This window comes from Abramis brama, assembly GCF_963993115.1.
Source record: "Abramis brama genome assembly, chromosome: 6".
NCBI classification, from domain to species: domain Eukaryota; kingdom Metazoa; phylum Chordata; class Actinopteri; order Cypriniformes; family Leuciscidae; genus Abramis; species Abramis brama.
The window spans coordinates 22,790,516-22,810,464 of record NC_139968.1 but is presented as its reverse complement, the minus strand read 5'-3'; the positions used below and the strand labels follow the sequence as shown (position 1 = coordinate 22,810,464).

Below are 19,949 nucleotides of genomic sequence, written 5' to 3'. Positions count from 1 at the left end.
TCAGATAAAACATGACACCACTAGATGGAGCAGTTTCACTGGAAATTTAATTTCCATTTAATGAAAATTAAATTAGCATTTAATGTTCAGGCAAAGAAAAACGTGCATTGTTCTAACATTTATACACAAACATGTCTTTTAACTGATAAGAAACTTTTTTTTTTTTTTTGCATTTACATCTGCAGTCATCATGTTACACATCACACTGCATTTGCCTAAGTCTTATCCAGCTCAGTGTTTCCCTCAGTGACCTTTCCCACTGACGGCTTAGTGAATGAGGGTCAAAACAAAATGATACTGAATTATCTAAACCCAGAACCCAGTTTACGAGCCAAGACTGCCTTTGAACACTTCACATTTGCATTCACTCCAACAAACCGAAACACAAACCATTTTGTGATCCAGTTTATAGTTCAGTTGTTTACAGTGATATGGAGCAACATTACTGTTCTGAGAACTGATAGGCCTGATCTAATCCGACTGTAACCTGTGGACGGTTGTCACTTCCACAGCTGGGATCAGAGCAGGTGACATCACGAGTCGTTGGCACGAGATATATCTAAGTGTACAGAACCACACATCACAGCAGTCGGTGGACAGCAGCGCCAGGCCAGCATCCTCATATGAAGTTAGGGTGGCACTGATGGTCACATATCTTGCCTCAACCATATACCCTTCACTATAACTATATGCTCTACATAATGGCCAACCCCACCCCTTAAAGGGATAGTTCACCCAAATATGAAAATTACCCCATGATTTACTCGCCCTCAAACCATCCTAGCTGTATATGACAGCTTTATTTTAGTCGATAAAGTTTTAAATATGGATATTTTTCTTACACAAATGCATTGCTTCGCTTCAGAAAGCCTTTATTAACCCTCCGGAGCAGTGTGGAGCACTTTTATCATGGATGGATGCGCTTTTACGCGATTCAAAACAGAAAGGGCCATTCACTGCCATTATAAAGATGGGAAGAGCCAGGACATTTTTTAATATATCTCCGATTGTATTTGTCTGAAGGAAGACATCAGGGTGAGTAAATCATGGGGTAATTTTTATTTTTGGGTGAACTAACTCTTTAATGATGCTGTAAACTCCGGCCCAACACCGGTCTGAGACTGCTGGCCTGGCGCTGCTGTTCTCACATTGCTGTGACCTGTGGCTCTGCGGCTCTGCAGTTGGTTATTACTGGTTGGCACAGCTGAGCTCATTCCAGTGCTGGATGAAATAATCTCATCTGATCCTCATTGACTCATACTGGGGAGGCTCGTGGAGGCCAGATTGAAGTGATTTATGCAACAATGTCTCACCAATGGTTGGCTGTTGCGGATTTTGTTTTATCTTAATCTTTGGGCAGATTAACTGACCGAACCAATTGTGTGCCTCCATGGGACTAATGTGTGGGGAACTTGTGTACTCAAAACACTGCAAACTTCATCTAGAGAAGATTATGTTGCTTTGGAGGAAGTATAGCGAATGTATGTGGTCTTTTGGAAATACTGTGATGCACATGCCAGTGACTGACAGGTAAGTGTCACAGAACTTGACATTAGTGCTTGTGCTGTTAATTGAACTGTCTTTGAATGCTTTATTGCTACGTTTCATATGTGAGTACTAATTATAATGTTTCTGATTTAAACTGCAAACAATATGCAAATAAAATCCTAATAGCTGACCAAATGGTGTTTTTACAGTATTCTGTAGATCTGCAAAATTTCTAATAAAGTTTCTAATAAAGTTGTATCATCAAATCACAACTTAAATAACAAATATTATATAAGTAAAATATTATATAGTGATTAATATTATATAATAATTCATATTGAATATTTTATAGGCTTATATGTATATATATATATATATATATATATATATACACATACATATATATATATATATATATATATACATAATTTATTATATTACATTACATGATATTATATTATGTATTGATTTTAATTTAATATTTAAAATTGTATTCATTTATAAATATAATAAAATATAATTTAATTCTATAAAAATTCTATAAATATAAATCAAATGTATATTATGTACTATATTATTACTATTATATAATTATTATTTAACATGTAAAGTGGCATAAATAAAAAAATGGCATAACTTAAAAAAAAAAATATATATATATATATTATCCATACACACACATATATACACAAACTTTTGTTAAATGTGATTAATCACGATTAATCGATTTCACAGTACTAATATATATATATATATATATATATATATATATATATATATATATATTGATATATATACTGATATATATATATATATATGGTTACTATTTATTTAAAAGAAAAAATAAATTGAACCATTAAAATGTATAATAATTTTATATTGTAAATAATATAAAATGAAGAATAAATATAGTTTAATGATAACTATATATATCTATCTATATAGTACATACATACACAAAACTATATTAATTAGTATATATATATATATATATATATATATATATATATATATATATATATATATATATATCAACGTTATCAGTAAACTGTTTTATTTATTTACTATATAAAATTATTATACATTTTTATTATAATATTTATAACAAGCCTTAAATAAATAAATAACTAAATGCCTTGAAAGAGATAAGACGTAGGCTAAGTCCTTGTGTTCGTAAGTCATCAGTTGGCCCAGGAAAACCTTCAGAGGTCTCCCTTCAGAATCCCACAAATCCCCCACACCCCTCTCTCTCTGATTTGCATGTAATTACAAGGTGCGTGATAGGATGTTGAAAAATTCAGATAATGACTTTAGCTTACAGCAACAGTGATTGCAAGTGTATTTTGTCCAAGCTAAAATTACTGGGTTACTTCTCGCTACAGGCAGGGCTGGGTCTGTGTCAGAGGAATGCACAAATAAGAAGGTCTATTCTTTTCTTTTCTTTTTTTGTCCTGTACGTTTATGCGTCCTTGGACTCAACAGTGCATGAGGTTCAAGACCCAGCCCAGTGCTCTCTATTACATCTGGCTTTGCTTCAGAACTGGCCTCAGATCAGGGATTTATGTGCTTACTGGAAGAAAAATAATCACGTATGAAGTCCGAGTGACTTCTAATGGGTATACGTGTTAAAAATATCAAACCAGATGCCAAAAGTTCTCTTAACGTGAAGGTCACGGAGGTTATTGAACATAAAGACGGGCACAAATCAGCGGGCGCGCGCTCACAATCAACAAAGGAAATTCCTTGGCAGCTGGAACATGTGCCTGGAGACTCGAGAACTTCCTCTCGGCGTTTCAGGATTCTTCCATCTCCTTTCCACCCAAATTCAAGGGTAGGATTACGCCCATTCTGTTTAGGGGCGGAGCTACGCGAGTCCCTCAACCAATAGGAACTTTTTACAGGTCAGTTTCTCTCAAAGGTGGCCACGACGGTCTCCATAGCAACGTAGCAATCTTTCCACATCATGACATGTAGTCCAGTTTTACAGTTGGTCTTTCTTCTGTAACGCGAGAGGAGTGAGTAAATGTTTAGTAGGCCACATTTGAAGTGGGAGTGTGCCTAGCACTCATGAGCTTGCCCAAAACAGCTGGAGCGCGCGCGCGCGCGCGAGAGAGAGAGAGAGAGAGAGAGAGGGAAGATTTGGGACGCTCAAAACTGAAAGCAAAGCAGAAACTAACGTTAGAGCAAGACGGAATTTGACTGGCCGCTTGAGTTTTTGCTGACTCCTGGTAACCGAATATGATTTTTAAAATCGTAAAAGTGGGGTTTAAAGGCGCATATGGCTGCTGTGGAAGATAGACAGCAGAAGGACGAAGGAGGTAAGATGTTTGAAGAAGATATTTATTTGCTTCCTTTTCTTCTCAACGAGTGCGATGACGTGATTCGTCAGATTTACAGCTCTCGTGATCTTTAAAAGATGTTTGTCCAGCTTTTATGGCCACCTGTGTGTGAGTCATTGCGTTCGGATGGTATTTTGTTTTCTTTGAGCCCCAGTGTTAAATAAATGTCAGATGAGAGAAGTGGTCCCGCGCGAGATGATTGTTTTCATTCCTGGTCCGACACTGTGACCCTCCGTGTGTTTGAGGTTCAACACCAGCAGCGAAATGATTTTACACTACAGACGCAGAACTTTAGACCTGAGCACAAAGTGAGACTTCAAGAAAGCATCGTGCATGAATTTTATTACTCACTCCTTTGAAATTGTCTCATTTCCTGTAGTTTTCTCATCTCCAACATTTTCACCGCATTGGAATGAAAAACAGCACACGGAAACATCAAGATTTCCAGGCCTGGAAAAGTCACTGAAATGATCAAACTCCTAAAAAAAATCTATCTATCTATCTATCTATCTATCTATCTATCTATCTATCTATCTATCTATCTATCTATCTATCTATCTATCTATCTATCAATCAATCAATCAATCAATCTATCTATCAAAATGGTCATGGAACAAAACTGGAATTTTCTGTAGTGAATGTTTCTATATTCTATTTAATGTATGCTTGACTCAAAAGGTGTTTAATTGGTAGGAAATTGCTCTTTGTGAGCATAATATTATTTTATTGATGTACGCTATTGACTAATTTATTTATTTTTTAAAAAGTAATGTAAGAAAATTGTGTAGTGATTTATTTATTTTTACTCTAAGATATTTAAATGGCTATAAATTGCTCTTTGTAAGCATAGTAACTATACATATAATAATATTTATTATTTCATTTATTTATTTAAAAAGATCATGGCTGGAAAGTTATATTTGTTTGTCCTGTACTTATGATACTATATTTTTGACTCTCATTGGTTGTTGAAAAAAAAAAAAACCTTGTCTTTCTCTTTACTTTATGAAAATTACAAAGTTATCATCAGTCAAATATGTTGCCATCTCTAGTCCTTGAACTACTAGATTTTTGTTGTAACTATAGCAACTTGAACACTTTAATCATATTTGTGAAGGGTGAGATATGAACGGGTTTATTAGTGTTTTAAAAAGCTAATAAGTGAATTCTTTAGAATTTCTTATCTTGTGTGTGCGTGTGTGTGTTTTCAGACAGAATAACGTCTTATGTATCCAAACGCCCAGTACCTGGAGCAACGGGAGCGAGTCCTAATTAAGAGAGGACTAATTAAATCAAATTAACCTCCCAGAAAACTCACTCGTTTGTAAACTTACCTCAGAGGAAACTTGCTTTTCCATTCTGGTCCTAAATAATGGCTATCAGATGTCAAGTGCATGTTTCTAACACCTGAACACCTTAGTTAGGTTTATTAATTAATAGTTAAGAGTGTTCAGATTTTAGTTCGACAACATTGTGTTTTGTTAAATGACAATTGGAGGTTTAAAAGCAGGATAGTGCGGTTAAGCCTATAGTCAACAAGCCCTACATTATTCTCAGAACAGGTTAGCGTGTTGTATCGGTTACTGGCGAAACTATTTGTTCTACATCAGTGGCGTTAGTAGTTAGAAGAGCAAGTGAAACTTATGTGACACACTAAAATATTCATTATTACTTTCCCTCAGCCTTGAGAAAATCCAGTTTTAATGACATACTGGCAGTCGTTGTGACATTCAGATAATGTGGTCAAGCCTCGACCATAGCTGTTTGGAAGGAATGAAAGATGTGAAACTCTTTTTGTCAACAGAAAATGATTTATCAAAAAAATCTGTTGAATGAAGAATGTTCTTTCCACTGGTCTGAGGACAATGAAACCCTCTGTGGTTACTAATGGCTTTAAAAAGACAGTTTAAAATGCCAAATACAGTATATCATGCAGTAAGTGATACTGGTTAATAATGGTCTGTTTGCACACAATTATTTCCCTCAATTTATGCAAAATGTCAAAAACTCAAAAAATGTAAATGCTTCAACTGAATCCTTTCACTGAAAATCATTTATTTTTAATGATTATATTTATCTTGTTTTATTTTAAAAATATGTAAAAATCATAGAGAAAAGATACATTTACTTAAGAAGCAACACTAACTTGTTTTACTTTAAGTCTTAATATTTTATGCAGAGTTTTAGTGTTACTTCAAAAGATTGTTTATTTCATAAACAAAAGATTCGATTTAAGTATGTAAACGTTGGGTTTAATTCACTGACCATTTCGTATGCACAAGTTTGTTCGTGAAATCTGTGTACGAACGTTTTTACGAACAAATTATGATTCACCAAAAACTTTAAAAAGGCTGACAAGGAAAGGTTTCGCGGAAAGCCTTTATATAGAGATGGTTTGTCAGTGTTTTATGCAAATTACTAACCTCATGCAGTCTCTCATTAAAACACTGCAGATTCATTAACATTAGAACGAGATCTGTCAGTGATTCTCTCTTGTTCTTGTTTCTTTCCATCCCCTCAGCCACCATCATGTTCCACTGACTCTCTGATTCACCATGGAGGAAGCAGTGACATCTGAGGATGCTGAATCCCTGTCTTCCGCCTCTCAAAACACTGACATCCACCTCAGAGAGCCAGAGGACGGATGTCCTTCTGACACCAGCCCAGAGCCTGGCTCCCCGTCCTCGCCTTCAAATCAGCAAACTCAAGGCTCTGCCGTATCTGCGCTGCAGTCCAAGGTCAAGGCTCTCTCTGAGCGCAGCAGAGTTGCCTGGAAAGAACCTGGAAGTAAGAACCAGGACAAGAGGGTGATTCCTGGGACCTTCATGCTGGGATATGCCCTCACTGATGCTTGGGGCTCCAGCAGCAGCGATGAAGAAGGGGAACCTCACAAGCCCCTGATGTTCCTCACAGGAGACCCTAAGCCTCAGGTAGAACCCGACTATGATCCCATCTCTTCCGAAGCCTTGCTGGCAGTTCCCCGTGGCCTTGGAGAAGGAGCAAGCCTGGAGAACCTCTCAAACGATGTTTGCGGTACTCAGGAGGACGCTTCCCCATCCGATAAACCTTGGATGCCACCAAAGTATTTCTGGAGGTCCATTAGACCGGAGTTGCCGGTTCCAAACGGGGTTGGGAAAAATGGAGGGCCATGGACCTCCAAAATGGGCCACAAGTTTCCGAGGGAACTCCAAAGGTCTGACAGCCTGGAGAGTCACCTACGCAGGTACAGCAATGGCGAGGTGGGACAAAGTGGACTCTGGCGGGCCGACAGCTTGGAGAGCATGTGCAGCAGTGGAAGCACGCTGTCCCTGGCCGAGAGGGTCGAGATGAACCGTGGCCTTCTCAAACAGATGCTGCAGAAAACCCAGAACAAAGACCATGTGCCAGGACAGAGGCCGGAGGACATGACGCACATTGGCGGGAGAGGTAAGGAGACATGTCTCAGTGACAGGGTGCAATTTTTTTGTCTGGATGTATTCATTTCTTCAAAAATATGTTAAAAAAGCAATTCAGACACACAGACATGACTTTAAAAAACCTCTTCTATGATGGGTTCTTTATTTCTGAATTAAAATACCCTATATATTTTAAAATAGAAGTTGTCAGGTTGATAACTACTGTCCTGAAATCATAATGAAGAAAAATGAATAATAATTAAATATAATGAAATGTATTTATTACTTATTAAAAAAGAACAATTCTGATTGACTGTCGTTGCTTAATAATCGGCAAATCAGCCATGAGGTCCAACCAACATGCAGAAAAAAAGAAAACATTTTCAGCTCAAGTCTTTCATATAGGCTACATTTACATTTAGTCATTTAGCAGGCTACATTCAATTATAATGAGAACATTATAATTGTTTGCTTGGGACATGGATTTTAATGGTGAGACTTTTGTTTTTGTAATCAGGCTCTCAAAAATTACATAAAAATTTGGATTTTGGATTTATCGGCTAATATATCGGTTATCGCCTTTCAAATATAAAGAATTATCGGTTATCGGTATCGACCAAAATTTTCATTTCAGTGCATTCCTAATTAAATATAAAGAAATAAGTCATGATATTTTTAAAAAATACTTTCACATTGAAACTTTTTACACTGAAACTTTTTTAAGATGTGTATGTTATTAATTGTTACTGGATGGTGACGCCACATGACATTAAACAAACTCTTGAAAGTGATATGAAAGATTTTCAAAACCATATAAATTCAACATGAATACAAAGAGCACATTTTTACAAACCTGGGGTTTCAAACTCGGCTCGGTTGTTTCCGGAAGCTGAGATGTAATCAGCCTTATCCGATGTAATGTAATGTGCGATATGATGCAGAGTTAATCCAAGGCTATCAGACAGGTGTTAAATGCCGTTAGCGCATGTCTGACGAGATGACTGTCTCATTTAGCACGTTTAAGGATTACACGCAACAGGCGCACATGACCTCTCTAATGAAGCAGAGGTCATATAGACGAGAGAGCTGGATAATCCAGATATGAGAGGACAGAAGGATAAGAATGAGAATTACACTGATTAAACACAACTTACTGTGATAAAGGGAAAAACAAAGACGGTGTGGCGCTTCACTTTTTTCTCACTTGACAAACAAGATGACCTTGTCATATCAAGAGAGATAAACAGCTGGCTTTTAGCAGTTCACTCAACTAATTGATATCAAGTCATACAATTTAATAACAAGTCAAAAATAATTATGGTGGTCGAACCCCCTGTAATTTGCACCCCAAATGTCTCTGTATCTGTTTCTACAGATATATGTGTCCTGAATGACAGTGATTGGGATTCTGGGATATCGCTCCAAGGTAGTGAACACAGCCAAAGGTGGGCAGCACAGATTGATGCTCTCACATTATTCTCACACACCATGTATATTTAGCTTCTCACAGTGCTGATTAGAGATGTATTATTTCAGTTGCCTGAGATTTTCCTTAATAGTTTTTCTTAATTTCTCCCCCCGCCAAAAAAACCCCAGCATCTGCATATCTCTAAATATTGAACATACAAAAAAGGGGAATGTGAGCTCAGGAGAAAACAGCTGCTGAAGTTTTTCATAAGCAGAGGAACGAGATCATATCATTGGCTTTTCCTGCCTCTCCTTCAAACTCCACCTAAGAGTTGAATAACAAAGGAAATAGCTCAGCCCTTTTCTTCAAGCTAATACAAATTCTTGTATGTATATATGTATATATATATATATATATATATATATGTGTATATATATATATATATATATATATATATATATATATATATATACTAAACAGTGTTGAAAAAGAATAACAGACATAGTTTCATTATAGAAGAAAAATTAACAGTATAAGCAGCATGATATTTGAACTTATAATAAGGCCAAAATTAAAATGAATGAAAATTCTATGTAACCCATTAAAATTATTTTTTTACATTACACACTAAACAAATTTAAAGCTATTTAAAGAATGAGACTAAGTTAAATTTCCTTTTAATTATATCAGTAGCAACTCCTGAGTTATACCAGTTCCTGAGAATGACCCATAAATTTCATAAACACTTTTATTTTTTGTTAACTTTATGTTTTTAGTTTTAAATATACTTTGAATTAAATATAAAAAAAACCAAAAACAAATAAATAAATAGTATATCCATATTTTTTCTTGGATTTAAAAAAAGAAATGAGTGAATTAGTGACAGGCAAATTAGAAACTTGGCTGATTATAAAAAACAAACGTATTACTATTTTTTTTATATTTTTTTAAAAGTATTTTACATTACACACTAAACAGAGTTTACGTTATTAAATAATGAGACTAAGTTCAGTTTCCTTTGAATTACATCAGTAGTAAGTCCTGAGGCATACCAGTTCCTGAGAATGAGAATGATTTATGTCTTTTTATATCTTGGTATGGCCATATTTCTATTCTAGAGTAATATTCAAGCCTTTGATCATGTAAACATATGCATAAGCCCATCAAGCGCATCATAATCAGGTACAAACCCAACACACACTCAGCCGTCAGCCTAATTAGTGATGACGGCCTGCTCCACTTAATCCCCCCCACACCGCACAGGAGCTGACGTGTTTCTTTCTCTCTGTGTCTCTCTGGCCGGCCCACAGGGCCTTTGTGTTGGGCGACGACCTTCCGCTGAGCCCTCGCCACGAGCAGGCCAAACGACTGCTAGAGAGAGCGCGTATGAAGGCCCGGTCCAACCCTCTCAAAGCCGACCACACCATCCTACCCGTCCAGAGGGACAACCCGTAAGTTTCTCCGGTCTCTTTTTCTCTAGTTTTCGGCTTGTTGGGGTTTCTGCTGGGGGGGTTGGGGTTTAGAGGCTTAGGCATCATGGGAAGGGAGTGTGTTTACATGGCTCTCTTCATATCAAAACAAGGAAACCTTCGCCTGCTCACACTTGAGGATTTGTGTGGAGGATGTAGATCTTAAACTGTATTATTTGGGGCTGGACTGAATTGTCTTTTGCTCTGTTTGGAGGCGGGCAGCTGATAAAAGGGAAGGGGGGAAGTGTTTGGCAAATCTCTTTTCAGAAGCAACAGGTGCTGCTCTCTATTTCGGTCTGGTCTTTTATTATGGCATTATAAAGACATTAAAATAAGGGTTTCTTCTACGCATTTGTATGAAACTGATATACAAGTATTATATGATAATATAACAAAGATGCCAATTCAGTACTATCAGTGAAACAGCAGGAAGCTAATGGTAGCCTGAATTTAAACTGCTAAACTAAGTGTTCTGGCGTCCTCCTTCAAACTCTTCTTCTCTGTGTCCGCCGGGCACGTGTTATATAAGACAACCTGAATTATACAACGTGTACACACGTCTGGTGCCTCTAAATCCCACTTCCCCATCCAGCGCTCTGTTCTCTACCTCAGCACTTTCACACAAAGACAGATGGGCGAGCCGCCCCAAACGCCTGTCTCCTTGTTTGGTATGAAGACAAGCGGTGCATGGCAGCATCCGGAACAGATTAGGGCAATTTTAAACGTCACAACAAAAACTGACACGCACTGAGAAAAAAGGGGAATAATATGTTTTTTAAAAACATTAATAATATATACAAATATATATTCAAATGTTTTAACAAATACATGTAAATAATAAGTCATATAAAAATGTATAAATAAGATATTAAATTAATAATAATTATTACATTTTCAGCACTGTGCTATTAGTTGTTTTTTTCCCCCCCATAAATTAGTGTACTTGGTGTATTCAATTTGATAAAGCCAACAAAGCAAACAAAACAAACAAACAAATAAAAATATAAATTGTATATAATTTTTCTGGCTTTGGATTTAAACAAATAATAGTGAATAAGTGACTGACAGAAAAATCTCTTTTTTATTTATTTAAACGGGAGCTTTGATGAAACTGCTTTGCTGTACTGCTCCGCTACACCTGTCATGTCTGCCAGCTGTTACTTTCCTTCTCCCTAATTCCCTCCCTGCCTCTCCCTTATGGGGAAAACAGCTTGGTGATGTTGATTACACTGCTGTCAGTTTTGCTCGGGTTAAACTTAACACTTAACGGCCTCTCTTGAGATTGAATGTTTAAGACAAACTCACAGCTGTAAAAAGTCCCATAGGTTTCAGAACAGTGCACAGTGCTTAACAGGCATAAAAAGTCCCAGTGCGAAATAATACCGGCACACCTGTAGATTTCTATTCCTTAGCAAACAGGGAATATTGAAAGACACTAGTTTTGGTTTTCTTATATCTAACAAAGACCTGATGATATCGAAATGTCTGGTGTGTTGAAGACGACCTTCCTAAAAGGAGTAAAAAGCATGTCAGGAATGTGCACAGAGGAGCCAAAGCAGAGGGAAAATTTCCTCAGGAATTTGCCCATGTCTCCATGCTGAGAGATAGACTGCAGGCCACTTTGGCATGCATCCATTTCTTTGTGTATCTAAGTGCACAGGAATGCAACTAATTTCATATATGTGCATGTGTTTACAGGGAGCTGCTCTCCTGGGTTGGTGTACCCTTACACCAGGCTCCTCTTGCCGGGAAGGAGGGCGTGGCGGTGGTCTCGGGAAACCTCAGTGACTCCTCCAGCGGCGACTCAGTGGGTGGAACCCGGCGGAGACACGGCCAGTCCCCAACTCGTGTGCGTTTCGAAGACGAATCCGAGAAGGACGCCGAGGTGCGCTACCTGGAGCGGCTACGCCAGCGACGCAGGGCTGGAGAAAGAGCACAGGGCCTACTGGTGTCCAAACCCACCTTGTCATCTTACATCAATGGAAAGGCGGAGACAGGACATGGCTCGAAGGATTCAATATTCTGGAAGACAAAAGCCAAGAAGAGTTTGTTAAATGGCAAAGGTTCGGAGACAGCAAACAGGCAGTGCAACTCTTGTGGGACTTTTCTAAATGAACCCCATGATCCTAGCTTGAACTCAAATACTCTGTCCGTACCTAACGGGGAAGTAGAAGGGAAAAAGGTACCATGTTGGGTTGCTCCCACACTTCCCAACCGGCTAGTCCGGATCGAACAGATTAAGGAGACGTACATTGGGACGAGTCCCGCTATTGTCCACAGCGATGGAACGTATTGCAGTCCTGCGGATAATGTGAGCAGTAGAGGAACATTCCAGAAGCTGAAGAAGAAGGTCCGAAAACTGGAGAGTAAGCAGGAACCCTTGTACGTCAATGGCCTTAGGGTTTCAACACCTCCGGACTGCAACAAACTCACACCCAATGGGACTCAAATGTGTCTCTCTAATGGAGTAGCATTGCCACTCAACCCCTATGCCACTGATTTACTTGGACAGAGAATACCAGACACATGCAGCCCTACATCCAGCAAAGGTATTGTGGCACCTCCGTTGCCTCCAAAAGGAGAACCGCCAAGTTCCCACCTTCCCCAGCCAACCCCTCCTCCTCTCCAACCGAAAAAATCAGCCCTGAAGTCCAGCTCCAAAGACCGATCTACTGGTCGACGAACCGTCACACTCATGTCTTCGCCAGAGTATCACCTGGTGCATCTGGACTCCACAGAGGCAGGGGGCATTGTGCAGGAGCAGGCTCCCTCTGGGTTGGGTTACTGGGAGGACAGATCTGTCATGGTCACCCCTGGACCCTTACCCAAGACAAGCCCGGTTCTGTGCGCTCGAAACCTACCCATACAAGGGGAGGAGAGGTCAACAGGTTAGTTTAACTACATGGGCTAATAGTAGTCAATGAGCAGAAGGTTTATCCAAAGCAACTTATCATACACCAGGGGTGTCTGAACGTGCTCTTGGAGGGCCAATGCCCTGCAGAGTTTAGCTCCAGCTTGCCTAGAAGTCCAAAGGAGCTTTCACACCGGAGGAACCTTTTCATAGCTCCTAGGAACGATTTTAGTTCTAGGAACTCCTTTTGGAGGAACTAATATAGCTCCTACTTCACAGCAGGGTCTAAACCAGCACTATAGGAACTACCAGTGACGTTAGTTTACGCTGATTGGCCGAACGCTTCCGAAACACCAAAATAAACCGTCAAAATAAAAGTCACAACAACAAGCGTGGCCTACATCATTTCAGAGTTCCTACTGGCGTTGCGAATGCAACCAGGAAAATGTTCCTAAGGGAACCATTAGTTCTCGGGGAACCACCCTAGAACTAAGTAACTAGAACTACCCGATGCGAAAGCCCCCCAACACAACGGCCTGCTTGTAAGTTTCTAGATGGTTCAGGTGTGTTTAATTGGGGTTAAAGTCTGCAAGACAGTGGCTCTCCAGGAGCAGACACCCCTGCCATACACATACAAAGACAACCCCCCAAAAGAAATATTGAGGAAGTGCCATGTTTAAGGAAACAATAATTATCGCCCTTTGACAAACTCAAACCTGCAACCTTCTGGTTACTAGCACTGAGCTTTAACCACTTAGCTAAAAATGAGTTTTTCAGAAAAATAAATAATAGCATGAAGTCTACAATTAGTAAAGCACTAATAGCACTAGCTGTAATAGATCTAATTTTTTTTACTACATATCTGAGCTTCACGCCAATAAGGATAAAGCTAATATTTAGCATTGCAGATGCACGCTTACGTAATGTAATCTAAAAATTAATCAAAGCTTTTCCCAGAATGAAGTGGCAATTCCAGGTAGACCTGTGAGCTCTGCTCCAGTCAGCGAGGTGTCACCTTTGGGTGTGTGCGCTTCTCTTCACTGCGTTCCTGTCCCACTGGGGATTGTCCAGATCAGCACATCCATACTGTCCTAGTGGAGTAATCCCACAGTGGGCCAGTTGCTTGTGCGATCAGTCTTTTTCCACCCCCTCCAACATTTTTCCATCTTGTGTGACGCTACTTGAAAATGCATTCTGACGCTTACGTTTCAATAACATGAGATGCTTCACTATGTTATATTGTTATAAATAACAATTCAGTTTACACAGTATCATCATAATATTTAACAATTTACAGTTTCATCCATCGTCCTTTGATATGTACTGCCACGTTCTCTATTCTTACTCAGATGTGGAATTGCACCAGACAACAGGACAACTAGGATCTGATGCAACATCCAGCAGTGCTGAATCAACCCAGACTCATCTCATTGATGGACACGTCAGAGGGCCAATCAGACCAGTGCATCACAGGGCAACTAGCCCAAACTTTTCCCAGTGAGTAAAGAGGGAAAGAAAGAGGTGGAGATTATGAGTATCATCCCTATGCCCTTACCCACGGCTACATCTCTTTTCTATAATCTCCTTTTTTGGTTAGGACTTTATCAAACCAGATTCTTTACTAAAATGTTCAATCCTTTCGCTGAACAATTTAATTTCCGGGGCGACAATCATACAGATTGCTTTGGCAATTCATGCTCAAAGTAGGTCAGGAGAGATGTGGTCCAGACTTACTTATGACTCCTTGTTTGTCTACTACAACACTGCCACCTACTGACTGAGAATCACAATTGCATAAACATTTATACAGACATTACAAAACGTATACAACAGTATACATATATGTATAAATGTCCTGTTATGACTTGTTTTTTAGAGCGGGGATGGATGCGGAGCATCGGGAGGGTCGACCCAAACTCTCCCTGCGGCGGTTCTTCTCTGCCATGGGGCTGAACAGTGTGGGGTTGCTGGGAAAGGGACGATCCAGCAGCATGGATCAGCTCAGCCTGCACCCCAAACCCAACTCAAACTCGAACCAAAACCTTCGGCCAACATCACCCTCCACCTCCCCCAGCCCCACACACAGACACCACCACCAGCTAAAGAAAGCCCCCTCACTGCAGACTATACGTATGGTTAGTATCTTTTTGTTATTGTATGACAACCTTTAGAAGTCCCTCAAAAAACATCTATAACTTTAAAATGTTTCTTATAAATGGATATTAATTACAATTGAAGAATTTCAAACTTCAATTTCAAAGTGATAATATAGTGAGTGGCACTGACTGTATCATTTCTCACCACTAGGGGTCTCCGTTTCTCCAGCTGAGGAGATCTTCATCGGCTCAAAATCTCCAAATACCCAAAAAGAAATCAGACCGCTCCTCTGCTTACACTCCAGGAGAACAGCCCTGTAGCCCTGTATTAACCAGGTACAACATTTACACAATATACTAATTAATAACACTCTAATATGATGCATCACTTTAAATTACACCAAACAATATATAATATAATAATATAATATTAGATAATAATGCAATTTCCAAGAAATGTAATTGTTGTATCGACGTTTATTTTCATAAAAAAATTTTTTTAAATGTTAAAATCTTTTGCTAATATTGTAATTATCGAGACATGAATATTGAAACGTTTTCCAAAGATTGCATAACTTTTATTATTTAAAAAATTTGAGGGTGATAAATGCAATATATACAATTTTATTTAAAACAATATTACTATATTAAATAATTATAACACATATAAATATTATATATATATATATATATATATAAAGTTATTTTAAAATATTTAAAATATATACATTTTATATGATATATTATATATATATAATATTCATTTAATATTTATAATATATACATTTTATAATGTTTTATATTATATATTATAATATTCATTTAATATTAATATTATAATAATATTAGTATTATAATATTTAAACATATAATATATTATTATATAAAAAAATACTTTGTTTACAATTTACAATTTTTTAAATAAATAATTCCATAATAATTTACACACAAAAAATCTGATACCATCCCCGCAATATTTTGTAAGCAATATTTCATGTACATGCACACTGCTTGGTCTTATTAAATCATCCATTTACATCTTTGTAACCTTGTAGTGTAATGAACGATGGCAATTTCAAGCATGACATGTTCTGCGGAGCATGCATCGTGTTCTTGCAATTTTCAGACAGCTGTCGTGTTGTGCAACAGGATTAGTATTTTCCATTGACTGGGTCAGCAGCAGCAATAAAAAGAGGGAGGGAGGGAGGATAAAAATAGAGGTGTGTGTTTGCCAAAGAAAGACATGGAATCCCGGGAATGATCACCTGTCTACATGCTGCTGCTATATTCAGCCTCTTGCGTGTATTACTAGACGCTGCCCTTTAAGTGTGTTTGGGTTGTTCACAGTGCCAGATAGTGTGTTTGTCAGCGGTGTTGCGATGCGATAGTGCCTGTGAGCGTGTGTGGTGTTTATGAGCGTGTGAATGTGTGTCTGAGGGAAGGAGAGATAGCCAGAGAGGAAATTCCAGCCTAAGTGACTGGAGCTGAGCTGCAGCTTACATCATCTTGCTTGTGAGCCAGTAAGGATAGATCTGTTCTGGTTGTATCCTGTTTATTCAGCCTTCACAGTTGAAAATACATGGTATTCTTTGGAATTCCATGAAATACTACCATGATATATAGCACAATGTCAGATAAGGGTGTCAAAAAATGTTTTATATTATAAATACGATTATCAGAAATAAATACTAATATAATTATATATTTAAAATATTTAATATATTATTTTAATATGTAAAATGACATATTTACAGATAATTAAACATATATGTAATTAAAATGAATTATATAAATGTAATTGAAAAATATATCCAACTTTAATGATCAAGAACCACTCACAAGAAAATAAAGTTCTAGCACTGTTATATGCCAACTGCTTGAATGAGCAGAATTCAAAATGATAATATAATTATTAGATAAAAAGAAACTCACCATAAAATCTGGCTGTTAAATTTCTTAGGTTGTTTTAGGTCGTTAAATCTGTGTGTGTTTTAGGGATCTTCACCGTGCCTTGAGTGTAGAGGACGTGGGACGGCCCAGTGCGGTGCGCCCGGTGGGACGCGTGGCTCAGGCCTTCCCTGACGGCACCATCTTACTGGAGCTCTCCAGACCCCCCAACGGCCCCTTCGGCTTTCTCATCGCACGAGGAAAAGGCAGGCCAGACTCAGGTGAGTGACCTCTCGCTCTCGTTTTCATGCCTTTCTGACGCAGTCGAAGCGTTTAAGACTAACTCGCTTTATGTTTAAGGGGTGTACGTTGAAGAAATGGGCGACAGCAATATGGAGAAACTCTACGCGGGGCTGCTCGGGGTCGGGGACGAGATCTTAGAGGTGAACGGCGAGAAGGTGGCGGGACATAGTCTGGACCTGGTGACCCGTTTAATGACTCAAAACAGCACGGCTTCAATCCGCGTACTACGACATAGACGCATACAGCGCTAACTGAAGACCAGACTGAGCCAGAATGGCGTTTTGTTTCAGTCGAACACTGTGCTAAAGAGCGTCAGAAATGAAGTCAGGGATGAGTTTGTGTAAACGGCAGCATTACGTTTTTTGGGCTGTTAAGCAATGATGGTGTGACGGTCCATATTATAGGGATAGTTACCCAAAAATGAAGGTTTTTTCATGTATTTTGTTCCAATCCCATTTCATTTTTTGGGCAAACTCATCCCTAAAGCCTCTGTTATGGCTAATTTACAGTGGTACCTCGAAAAAATACCACATTCAGTCACATTCATTGGATCGTTGTTTCCTATCAGAATGGTACTATTGAATTGTATCGTAACAGAATATTATATATATCTGTGGCACAATTATGTATGAAGGACAAGGATATTTCTCGTACTGCAAGTTAAACTCAAGTATTATTGTAACGAAGGACAGTCTAAATGTGTTTGCCAAAAAAGACCAATGAACATCAATGTTTATTCTTCTTCTGAACATTTTGTTTCATTCAAAGCCTCCGTCGTTTTCGCATTCAGACTGTCGGTTCTAGTACAAAACCTTCTCCATGCTGCTAACAAGTACACAGATCTATATTGCACACGGTCAAAAAAAGGCTTATATGCTCTCTTAGAACTCAGTGCACACGCTGCAGTCGCATTGATCATCAGCTCTAAATGCTCTTTAGTAAATTGATTCGATATTTCTCCATGAGGCAGCACATTGGTATGCCTCTACAGTGCAACCTGACACCATTAGCGTGCTGTCCTGAAGGATATCAGTATTATGGTACGTGCTGCGCAAAAAGCTACCAACCTAATGTATTTTGTTACATTTATTTATATGTGTTCCTATGAAATAAAACAACGGGCTTTTGTGGGACAGCTTGTTTTTTTCCTTCATATACTGGTAGTATTTTAGCAGGACCATAAACGTTAAAACCATTGTTTGTAACTCTGTCAAACAACGAGGGGCAAGTGGAAATGAACTTTTGTGGTTCAAATGCTGTGGATTCAGATTAACTTGTACTGAACCAGAAATATCCCTTTAAAGTCGACATGAAACGGAAGTTGGGATAGTCTTTTATTCACTATTGTGATCTATAGCTGAGTGAAAGGGCTAGTCGAACAAGACAAAATGTAGGGCGGGACTTGATTTTGTCCATTGGGAATTGATTGAATGGTTGTGGATTGTTATTGGTCAATCTCATGTGAGTGACAGGTTGTCCCGCCCTCGCACCAGTAAACACGTCATCAGAGTTAACAGTCATTAAAGAGTTAATATGAGCTCCACGTTTTTAGAATGCGAGCACAACGGTTAAAGACGTCCGTGTGTTTGCATTGAAAAACAATGAAAAAGTAGCGCAGTGGAATGGAAAAACGTGTTCTGTGTGATCGGCCGCTAAGGGGGTCTTGGTTCCTCCAGCTGTCAGGGTGGAGGTGTGTGCGCTGGTCAATATCTCGCCTGTCCTTCTTATTGATTAGACAATGATTGATTCCATCCTGGTCACCGACATTCATCACACACACAAAAAAACAAAGAAGATGCATTTACATTTACAGAATGTGATATGTGTTCCAAGTGGTTGTGAGTGTATTCTGGGTGGTCAAAAGATCCCACATCCAAGTCTCTTATCAAATTCTGTTCCCTAGATACATTTTTCTCTGTTTTATTGTACACAAGACAAAAACTGTAAGTCAAAACACTTGAAAATTAATAACAAACCTCTTCTAAACAAGCGGCACAAACTCATACGCATTTATAGGCTTCACTTTTATGCAATTATACCCTTCATTACCCAATATTCATAACTGTAAGATTGTCCATGACAGCTGTTTAAAAGGACTCTGGGTAGATTTATAGGCTTTCTACACCCCTCTAAACATGATCGCTGCTCTCAAGTGCAGGTTTGTGTTGTGTGTAGCGATGCTAATGAGCTCAGCTGGCGGAGGGGTGCGTCTAAGCCCTGCCCCCACCTCCCCACGGGTACGAGAGCTCAGCTGTCCCGTCCACTTACTGCGGGATAAAGAAGCCCAACGCTGAACCTGCATCCTGCACCTGCTGCCTCCCTGCCACACACACACACACACACGCTCTAAATCCATCATTAGAACCACTCCAGCTATGCAAACCCACAAATATCACCACTATTCGGAGCTCAAAATTCTAGAGCTCTCCTTGGCTATTATTAAAATAAAAACTGCAGTAAATATTTTATGGCAAATATTAGTATTAATTCAATATAAAATAACACAACAACATTTTTAATTAATAAATGCGTCCATATTAATCCTTTAAAGCTTTACTATACACAAACACATTTTATATATATTATCCCTGATAATATTAAAATAAAATATATTATAACAAAATAGTAAACATGTATAAAATGTATTATAATAAATATTTTTGTAACATAATAATTGACTAAATATTTTTATATTATTAAAATATTAAATAAT

The 19,949-nt window shown here is 38.3% G+C and overlaps 1 protein-coding gene across 2 annotated transcripts; it reads left to right on the top strand.

The window, feature by feature from the left end:
• Positions 1–1,382: 1,382 nt before the first annotated feature.
• On the top strand, positions 1,383–18,369 carry kiaa1614 (KIAA1614 ortholog). 2 transcript variants are annotated; one of them, XM_084116930.1, is made up of 10 exons: positions 1,383–1,530; positions 6,349–7,253; positions 8,598–8,667; positions 9,941–10,081; positions 11,798–12,987; positions 14,300–14,447; positions 14,827–15,085; positions 15,258–15,382; positions 17,042–17,214; positions 17,294–18,369. In XM_084116930.1, exons 2-10 carry the CDS (start codon positions 6,383–6,385, stop codon positions 17,485–17,487), a joined length of 3,171 nt encoding a protein of 1,056 aa, XP_083973056.1. In that variant the 5' UTR covers positions 1,383–1,530; positions 6,349–6,382; the 3' UTR covers positions 17,488–18,369. The 2 variants fall into 2 exon arrangements, with proteins under 2 accessions (XP_083973056.1, XP_083973057.1); XM_084116931.1 differs by lacking the exon at positions 1,383–1,530 and adding an exon at positions 3,430–3,806.
• Positions 18,370–19,949: the final 1,580 nt, after the last annotated feature.